At 31.7% G+C, this 10893-nt stretch overlaps 2 protein-coding genes across 2 annotated transcripts in view; one reads left to right on the forward strand and one right to left on the reverse strand.

Annotated features, from left to right (window-relative positions):
- Positions 1-129: 129 nt before the first annotated feature.
- Positions 130-4812, reverse strand: LOC101506141 (uncharacterized). The gene is made up of 8 exons (XM_004509666.4): positions 4655-4812; positions 4101-4178; positions 3112-3179; positions 2854-2994; positions 2008-2049; positions 1388-1527; positions 573-710; positions 130-500 (listed from the first exon to the last, which is right to left on the reverse strand). Exons 2-8 carry the CDS (start codon positions 4175-4177, stop codon positions 372-374), a joined length of 735 nt encoding a protein of 244 aa, XP_004509723.1. The 5' UTR covers position 4178; positions 4655-4812; the 3' UTR covers positions 130-371.
- A 4298-nt stretch (positions 4813-9110) lies between these two features.
- The window catches only part of LOC101506474 (mitochondrial carnitine/acylcarnitine carrier-like protein), a 2550-nt gene continuing 767 nt past the window's right edge, over positions 9111-10893 (forward strand). Inside the window, exons 1-2 of the mRNA XM_004509667.4 lie at positions 9111-9294; positions 10059-10450. Coding sequence (XP_004509724.1) covers positions 10059-10450 — 392 coding nt within the window. The 5' untranslated portion in view covers positions 9111-9294. The remainder of the gene's footprint in view (positions 9295-10058; positions 10451-10893) is intronic.

Genomic DNA, 10893 nt, shown 5'->3' on the forward strand with positions numbered 1-10893 from the left:
AAGTTAACTACCCCTTTATTAAAGGAAAAAAAAATCTTTCTCGAGTCATCAAAACTTCTTGTCAATTCTAAAGACCAACTAGTTAATATCTTTACTAAATCTCTATGGCTTACTCAAACATTTTGTATGTGACAAAATAGATGCAATCCTTGATATTAGAAAGCGAGAAATATTCAGATTCAAGTGTTACTGTTCCAATTAGATTTAGTATCATACATGTAATGAATATAAAAAACAAAAAACAAAAAAATATATGGAATGAATATGATAACTCTAAGGGCCATTCTTTAAATAGAATTAATTGTAAATAGGGCAAAAACTTTATCTAGCCTGATGGTAACTGATTCTATACAATAAAAACATAAGACTGTTCAGTGAATATGTCTCCACGCTTGATGAATGATTTCATCATTTATGAAGGGATGCAAAGACCACATTAGGTAGTAACTTTCCAGTTCCTCCGACGACAACTTCAGATCTAAAGCGGAAACGATCCTTTCCTGCAACAAAATGGAATACTTTAAGAGTGCTTCATTTGACTGATAATAAAGTCACCGACAGGGCATTATTACCTGCATCAAATAGTCTTGCTGGACCATACTGTATACGGCAGCCATTAGGAGAGCTAAATGTGTGTAATCAATATTTTCTTTAATTTTTGTGGTTGTGACATCAGTGCTTCCAGAAGGACAGGAAGCAGTATTTTCCTCCTGAGTGAGAAGTCATTGCTAATCTAGTGAGCTAGAATTCCATAATTTTGATAATTACATTTATATCGAAAGCAAGTAAATGATACAGAAATCTAGTGGTGTACAACCTCTTAACCAAGCAAACCATTACAAATATAAAACACTAGAAAAGGATTCAAATAGTCTTCTCCACAATGTGCATACATACTATGACTGACTAGTACTGGCAGTGGTGTCAGTTGCGGATTGCATAAGATAGCGATTTGTTCATATTCTGCTATAGCACTAATATTTGACAGCACTTTGTACTAGGTAGCGTATCGCAAAACAATGGCTATTTGTACAAATTCCTTAGGACTATACTATAGCTGCTATTTAACAACATTGGTACAAGGAAATATGGGAGAAGAAGACTAAAAAGAAGAAAGAGGACAACCTTGCCTTACATGAATATCATCCCACAGTAATTATGTCAAGCTTTTCTCTTTATTTGTGGGAATTTAGGGTGGTAACAGTAGAGTAAACAGGAAAGGGGTGTTTTTGAGGGTAGGGGTGATCTAACTAACTCTATTCAGCAGGTTCTATGTAAGAATATTTTGACAAGCTTGACAAATTCATGCCTTAAATCAGATAATATATGTAAAAAAAGATAGAAATAGCATAAGAAATTCTTTTAATTCAAATATTAATAGTATTACCAAATCTTCACAAATCGCTAGCTCATTGAATTTAACATCAATATCAGGATCTGAAAGGGCTGATAATTTTCCATATATACTTTGCGTAACACTTGTTACATTAGCCAGTATATCTCCAAGTTCATCAAGTGCTACTTTTGCTACAAGACATAAGTTCACATAACTGATTAGTAATTGTCAAACTAAAAGAAAGAATGTAAGATTTCCAATATTGTTATGACATTAGGTATACACCCGAAGAATATATACAACACAAAACTCAATCCCAACAACTTATTGTTCTTAGCCCATTGCAAGAGAGGGGGCTTGATTATGTCAATAAGAATCTTTATATTATGATGATAGCCAGTTTGTCAAACACAACTTAAGTATTAAAAGAACATTTTTATAGAAGAGTTGAAAAGATGACCTTTACTGGTTATTAAGTAATACAGATTGAAAACCAAAAATATTGAAAAATAAAAAGAAGCATCCTCCAAGTTGGAATTGCATCTTCATAAATTATACATGAAAAGAACTGTTGAATGCAAGCCATAGAAAAGATTGAAGACAAGATAAATAATATGTATATACACATTTAGCAGTAAGTAATCAGAAATTTTAAAAGGAAGAGGCCATACCTTCTCTTATATGGTGAAGAAGTCCTTGTTTACATGAGTTCACTTCCATAAGCATAATTTGGCCATATTGCAACAATTATATTGTCAGGGCAAAGAAATAGCAAAAAAAATTTAAATAAGCATAGATGAATACTTCATGATGACATTTCAAGTGTGGATGTGATTCACAAAACACGACAAGACGTTACTTATTGTTTGATCCGTGTTGCCAATCCCACCTAGTGGGAAAAGGCTTTTGTTGTTATTGCAAGCACAGATGTATTTTTTGGAACAAAAAGAGCAGTTTATGGCCAATTCTTGTGAGTTCAATCAATATTTGTAAACACCAAAATTTGAAGGTGAAGTGACTAAAATAAAGTGGAGACAAACAAATGTTAAAAGACAAGAACTGCAAGAAAGAAATGTTAATCCAACTAAAATGGCCGTGAAGAGTGAAGACATTACTTTGCAAAAATCCTATTATCACAAGAATGAAAAACTGTAGATCCATTTAAAAATAACATAATTTGTGAATAAAAGTTTGAGTATTAATTGAAAAACTGAACAGTTTTATACTTAAATACAAAAATTAAAATAGCTTTCAAAAATTCAATATTAACTTGAAAAGGAAATCACTTTGTTAAATTTTAGTTAAATAAAAAAGATTCGCGAATTGCTAACAGTCTTGCAGAAAATTCATTGATTTGCGTTTACAATATAGCCGACTCCCTCAAGAAGGTTAAAAAGGAGTTGTAGTTAGATGCCAATATATGTAGGCCCTTGTTAAGACTTCGAGAATGCCCTAAGCTCGTAACAAAACAACCTACCCTTTGCTCTAAACTACCAACAAAATAGAGTTGTACTTACAATTGGTGACATTCTGGACAACATCTTTGGGCTTCTTACATTCGGAATTGACATAGGAATTCAGTCTTTTAGTTTCATTAGCTTTAATGATGTTGTTGATTAATTTAGATTTTGTATCTATAGGAGGCTTCCGAATAAACTCTGCAGGACAAAAGCAAAAAATTAATTAAAACATCAGTGAAGAGATAGCAATATTAATATAATATTAATATTTTACACTAACTACTAATATATGGTAAACAAAATTCTGAAGAATACCCAATGCTTGTTGAAAGCCAGCCAGCAGCTTGCTTCCAATAGTTCCCAACTCATCAATCTTTGTAATCCTATCATATGGTAGCTGTTGAGAAATATGAAATTATACAGATATATTCTGTGATAAAACAAGTACAAAATTATGCTATTGTAGCACTAATTCAGTCATTCCAAAAACAAAAATCTTTTATATGAGGATAGTGTTGAATAAGTCATAACATACAAAGTACCTTACAATTTTTTTGGTAATTAGTGCATTTTTCCATTTCCAAACTATCCAACCTTTTTTAAGGTTTTATACCACAACAGCCATTTATCAGTCTTTCTCACCAAGCGTTGTCAATAAGCAGCTATGGCGTAGCAGAGTTTTGACAAACCACTATTGCTCCGCAATACACGATTTAGTACAAAGTATTATCAAATAGCTGTAATAGCAGCGCAATAGCATTGTAGCATAGAGGAATTTGAACTTATTGCTATTTGCCGTGTTTCGCGATTGACAACACAGTCCTCACCTCCATCCCTTGAGGTTAAGGATCACCTTAACTTATTGAATATCAAGATCTAATTATCTTGAAGCCACTAGGAGAAGGTTACTGGTGGTGTCTGGTTAGTGTTTACATTGGTTTGTAGGAGGTCCTAAAATCAATTCTTTATTATGTATTTCTACAAAAATAAAGCATCTATCAAGAATTATAACTAATGCTAAAAATGTTAGTTTCTGCATAAAATTGTATTTTCAAGTTTCAATTAATTTATTTCATTGTTCATCTAGACATGAATTTGATTTATTGATCACAAGGTATTTCAGGAACTTCCTGAAAAACTAGGATTCTAGAAAGGCAATATTTATGAGAAATGAAAAAGTGCAAGAACATATTCCAAAGAAATATTTAACTGCAATAAAGACAAGCAAATAAAACTACCATATAGTATCAATTATTTCAGGAACTAGTAAAAAAAAAAAAAATCAGAATACACTTAACAATTACCTTGTCATGAAATCTCTGAATTTTTTGAAAATTTCTTCCTTCAAGTCAGAAATTGACTTGTCTTCCCTGCTTTCCATTCTGCATTATTAATGAAAACATAATATGAATTAATAAATAGCTTCGATGTGAAAAGGGGAATCTGTAAGTACCATTATCTTGATCAAAAGATATAAAATGCGTATAACATCATGATGTAACAACATCATCATACTTATGGATATTTCTAATCATTCGCTCCCAGTTGGGTATAAAACTATAAATTAGTATGACCAAAGTAGAGTTGTTCGGTAGTCGTCATTATCTCACAAGTTTATGCCATTTTTCACATGCTACTTGATGTAGTTTATGATCTTCCAGCCTACCATTTTTTTCTATATTATTTTGATTAGAAAATAATTTAATTATCACGCAACTGCGGAATCGCAGTGCGAAGTAGAGCTTTTGCAGGGGCAGTTATGGCGGCCGCAAATCGCGCAGGAACTGGACCCTCTCGTGCGGGGAAGAAAAATCCGAAAAAAGAAAATAGAAGAAAAAAAAAAACGTGAATTTCTCACTGTTTCTGGCTGTTGACGACCGACTCCGTTGCGTTTTCCGGCGAGTTGAAGTAGTAGCAGCTGTATATTTTTTTGTTTGATAGGGCTGGCGAGCTGCTAGTGTTGAGTTTTTTCTTCTTTTCTTTTTAGGGTTTTAATTCAAATATAACTTAAGATTAAGATTAAGAAAAATTCATACCTGCGAGAATACCAAACTGTCCTTATTTGAATTTTGAGCAAATTATCAAATTACCTCACACAATGCTGACGTGGTAATCAACTTTTCTTTTAATTTATATTCGGAATTATAACTTTGATTAAACAAAATACGAGTTTATAAAAATTAAAATAAAACTTCAAAAATATGATGGATACATTCTATCATTTTTTTTTTCTTTCTAACTTTCATCTCTTCTTCATCACTTATAATAGAAGAACAAATTTTTTAATGCAACAACAAAAAGAAACCTATAAAACAAGTTCCAATTTTAGTTTTAAATGATTCTTTCACATTTTTCAAATTAAATTATCCCCCATTACTCTCTTTTTCATAACTGCTCCCTCCCTCAATCAATTCTCATTCCTATCATTTATCAATTCTTATTCCTATAATTTAGTTAATGTCCAATTTGTTTGGTCAAATGAATATGGACATATACTAGAATATGAATATTGAACAAGAATCGTCATCACCTTCCTCTGATTCTTCAGCTTCTCTCTTCTTGACTCATATAATGGCTCCTAGAAAAGGTTCTTCAACAAGAACAATTTTTTTCATTAACCATAACTTTAACAATACAATTATTCGTCTCGAAATTTGATGTTTGAATTAAAACTCTATCATAATCGGAACAATCTTTATGTTCTGTACACTTATCTAACTTCAGAAATTGACTGAAAAATTTACAATTCTATGTATAAATCAGTACGCCACAAAAACACACTCAAACACATCTCTCCCAAACAACTGAATCTTTAAACCAGTTTTCTATATATTCAAAAAAGTGAGAAAAATGTCATTTATTTCGTCAAATAACACCTTCAAATACGCTCCTTTATCGCCGATAAAAAACCTTTTGCCCTCCCATCGGACGCACTTTTATTGACGTTACCTATGTGTCAGAAATTCAATTATAATGTTGAGATCTCCTCGAACTCATACACAATCCTCACATAGTTGTTTTTTGCCCACGCTACATCTCGTTTCACATAATGAAACTGAAGTAACAATGTCAATTATAAGGAAGACAATTTGAGTTATAATTGGCCCTTTTTAAAATTCCTATTAAAAACTAAAATGTTTAACTCAAGATTGATCTTGGTTACAAACGAAGAACGTTATTGGTTAGTGAAAAACAACAATATTAACTTATCTATATAAAAACTAATTAGATGATAAAAAAGTAAATAGAGATAAGAGAAGAAATATCACACAAAGATATATTATAGTTCACCGAATACGAGTTACGTTCAGTGCTCGGAATTATGAGATTTTCTACTAAATGCTCAAAATAAGATCGTTCTTGGTTTTCACACAGCTTTTACTGGTCAATCTTGATTGTTACAAAGTATTACCTTTCTACTTAGAAATGTTTTCTACATGTTACCTTACACTCTTTCATAAAGGATTTTTACAAACTACATTTTAAACATAAAAGGATTTTTACAAACTACTCAAGTTATGTCAACAATATATCCTTGAGTGACAAAGTAATGATTTTGAGATTGTTAGAATCTGAGTATGCTTAACTTGTGTTTGAGAATAGATTCTAGATTTTAGAAATAATTAGAAACTGATTCTAATATCATACTAAGGACTAAACTGCAACTTAGAAATGATTGAGAAGCTCAAGAGGATTCAAGTATGATTGAATGAGTGATGTATTGATTTGCACTTGAAGCTCTGATATGCTCTTCATCTTGAGGCTTTATTTATAGGCTTCAATAGGGCTTATGACAGCTCATTTGGCCGTTGGAAATAAACCAGCTATCATGAGTAAGTGAGTGAATAAGATCAACCATAAAGCAAGAATGTTCTTGTGAACCAAGAACGATATTTGATTTTGCCTTGAGATGAGCTTACTTTTAATCTTATCTTAACAGTTGTCTGAAGTGATCTCATGCCTTGAATTACGTGTGCATGTCAGTTTGAAAGTACAACATAGGTGTCTTTTCCAACCTGTCAGTCTTGTACTTCAGCTTGCTTAAATTGGAGAATGATCTTGCTTTATGAATTTGTGCAACATAGTCTTTTGCCTTCGAATCTTTGAGTGATTCTTGTATTGGATTGATCCTATCATATTTCTAGTGAAATTCTGGAATGCATTGCAATTTTTGGATCTAATCTTTTCTTTAAGAATATGATCATTCTTGTTAATTTACATATGTGGAGAATGTTCTTCGTTTCACTGAATTAGTTTTCTTTATTTTAATATCATCTTTTTTGTAATGCTTGACACCTATCTTGATTAATACACTTATGTGCACATGTTAAATACCAAAACACTTAGAATCATAACTAGAAGTCTTAATTAACCTTTGTTTAATTATCATCAAAATATTAATTTGAGATTTTGTCTCAACATAAACACCATTCCCTTCCACTCTTCTTGCTCTCTTGGCGTTTTCACCCTCCAAGTTTGCTCTACCTTCTTTTGTCATCCCAAAATTTTGACAACTTCCACATACGACAAATCTTCTACATGTGGATTTTTTCTCATCGTCGAAGGTGTTTTTTTGCAGGAACCTTTGTGTTGGTTCCTTTTGTCGGATGATTGTCGTTTTCCCTCCTAAACCTTGACACCGTAGCCCATGTTTTATATTTTCCAAACCACATGTTGCAAAATGCTTTCACCATCTTATCTTCATCTCTGACATTCACAAACCTTGATAGATCCACTAGCAAACTACATATCTTGAATTTGTTCCAAATCTCTGAATGATTAATGTTATCAACAACATTTGTGAAATAGAAAGTTATGGAATCCACTATCGCTTTAGAATCCTGAAAATCGTAACTACTCTTCTTATTTTTGTCGAAAGTTGTCATTCCTATAAATGCGCCTATTCTCATTATCATTGTCATGTCGAAGAAAAGGTTGATTCACTTTCCTCCTTCGTGGACTGACGATAGTCTACTCATCTTTTCCCACCCCAGTGTTTCGCTCAATCTACCCTGTGTTTCTCTCACTCACCTTAGAAGACCACCACGACCGCCTCACTCTCTCTCACTCATGCTCACACATTTGTATATCTTCTTATTATTTGTCTACCTTCTTATTATTTTATTAAATTTTATTTACTTAGTTTTTAGCCTTAATTGCAGTTTTAGTCCTTCTATTTTTATTGATTTACGAAATTGGTTTTCCTATTTTAAAAGTCAACAGTTTTGGTACTCTTTCTGATTTTTTAACTAAAAAACGATGACGTGAGATGTTTTAAATAATGTGATATATGATATGATAATGTAGAATAATTAACACCATGCAATTTGAATAAAACGTCGTAAAAACTTAAATTTTAACTTCATAAATTTTTCATATTTTAATTTTGTTAATGACATATGAATAATTAGTGTTTCTAGATAGTTCTATATCATATAGTTGTATGTTACGTCATTAAAAATATATCAAATCGTTATTTTTTAGTTCAAAAATGTGAGGGAGAGACCAAAATTGTCGACTTTTAAAATAGGAGGACGAATGCTGTAAATTAATAATAATAGTGGGACTAAAACTGCAATTAAATCTAGTTTAAAGTATTAATGGGTTTATCATCTGCTTTGTATTTCATGTAAGGTATTTGAACAAAATGTCTATAATATATTAACAAATTGAAATATTCAGATACAATTGTTTTCTAATTAATAAATGATCATTATGAATAAAAAATTTATTTGTGAATTTTTGTACTTTAAAAAATCACAAATTATTTATATACAGTATACTAATTTTTTATTTAGTTTTTAAAAAAGTATTCAACACTCACTATTATTAGTAATAACAAATATATAAGTTTTTTAAATATTATTTAATTAAAGTATTATATTTTTATGATGTTAAATAAGTTTTTATTTGAAGATCAATATACGTTGATTTTGCATATGTAACTTAGAATTACTCAATTGAAAAATATTTTCAAACAACCTTTTGTGTTTTTTAGTTAAAAGTACACAGTTAATTAAGTTTATGCGTAAAATGAGTCAAATAGAAAAGTTTAAGCACAGAAAGAGAAAAAGCATAATAGAAAAAGCAGTGACTTTCTTGTGGTTGCTGAATAATGAGAAGTGAGAACTGCTTACTCTGTAAAAAGGAGAGTGGCTTAGAGATGTCTTTGCTGCCTCTGATTCCCAATCTCTTTCTTTTTCCAATGAATCTTTAAGCCACACTTTTTCTTTGTCCTCTTCTCAACTATCTTGTGGCTCTCTTTTAGATTCAATTCCCCTTTTTGTTTCACTGTCTTTACATTCTACCACGTCACTATAATCCATCTTAATACTTCAAACCCCCTTTTTATTACACTCTTTAGCAGGAAAAAAAAGCGGTTTCTTTGGTTAAAGATAATGCTTTTGTTTCCTCTCGTATTCTTTTAACTCTGGAATATTTTTTTGCTCCTTTTTAACTTTCATTTCGTTTCATTATTTTGGACTCTGCTTGAGCTCGGTAAGATTTTAACTTCATCAAAAGTTTGATTATTAGGATCAATTGCTTATACATTTTGTAATGTTTATTCTTCTGGCTTTTATGGTTTGATTGAATATTTGTGTCTTCATAATAGCGACTATAGCGGTATTATAGCATAGAGAAATTTCAATCAATAAATTATCATTGTTAAATAGCAGCTGTAGCACTGCTACATAACAGAATTTGAACAAAAAACTATATTCCATGATCCGCAATTGATAACACTGTTTATAAGTTCCATTCATGGTTTTGAATTGTAGCCCTTAACTACACTTGCCTTCTATTTTCTATAATATCAGTAACTTTGAAATTTTGGTTACATTCCTCATTGCCACTCTTGTTATGTAAGAGTTTTAGTTATTCTATTAGCATCAATACTTCAAATCGAAAACATGTCTAGTGTCTGACACATACACATAGAACTATGCAATACTGATACATATAGCTACATTCAATCACTTTCATATTTTTAACTTGTTGTTGGTGTCTACGAATAAGTGTTTGGTATATCTGTTAGTGTTGACTGGTGTTTGGTTGTGTATTAAAATATGAATCAAACATCACTTTAATAAAACTTTCAAATTCATTATTGTTGCCGATTCTTTTCCAGTGTGATACTTCTTTCACCTATTAAGTGAAGTATTATCACTCTTCCCTATGCATTTGTTATAGTAATTTGATTTCATACACTCATATTTCATTGTTCTAATTCTTTGTTTCCCTCTGGAATTGATATTTTGCAGATGGGCGATGTGGCTAAGGACCTTACGGCCGGTACGATCGGAGGAGCTGCACAATTGATATGTGGACATCCCTTTGACACCATCAAGGTCAAGCTCCAAAGCCAGCCTACACCACTCCCCGGTCAGCCTCCCAAGTATTCCGGTGCATTCGATGCTGTCAAGCAGACAATAGCAGCCGAAGGTCCAAGAGGTTTATATAAAGGTATGGGAGCGCCTCTTGCTACGGTAGCAGCCTTCAATGCTGTCCTGTTTACAGTTAGGGGACAAATGGAATCAGTTGTGAGGTCTCATCCTGATGCCCCCCTCACAGTGAATCAGCAGTTTGTTTGTGGAGCTGGAGCTGGTGTTGCTGTTTCCTTTCTTGCTTGCCCAACTGAATTGATCAAATGCAGGTATGTTGGTCTCATTTTCTTCCTTTTCTTTCAATCAACTTGTATAGATTTTTAGTTTTCCTTATTCTTTTCCCTTTACAAAATTTTCATTGATTTTGATCTCTTTAGAGAACAAAAAAAAAGGTTTTTGTTAGTTTTGTTTGTTTTCCAAGAAGGATTTGTTTGGATTGGCATAATTGAGCTTATTGATTGACATAAACACTCGTGAGATTGTCTTAAAGACTTTATGAAAACATCTTATGACATTGTTTTCTGTTTATTTCCATAAACTCTTAGGATAGTTTATGAAAACAACTTATTGCTTAATAGTTTGACGTATACAAAAACACTTATATGATAAATGAGTATGTTATAAGCACTTAATTAAGTTATTTCGCCTAAATCATCCTCTCATAGTTGACATAAACCCGATTTTCATGAGATCAAACCAAATGAGTTCAGCA

This window comes from Cicer arietinum, chromosome 7, assembly GCF_000331145.2.
Source record: "Cicer arietinum cultivar CDC Frontier isolate Library 1 chromosome 7, Cicar.CDCFrontier_v2.0, whole genome shotgun sequence".
Lineage (NCBI taxonomy): Eukaryota > Viridiplantae > Streptophyta > Magnoliopsida > Fabales > Fabaceae > Cicer > Cicer arietinum.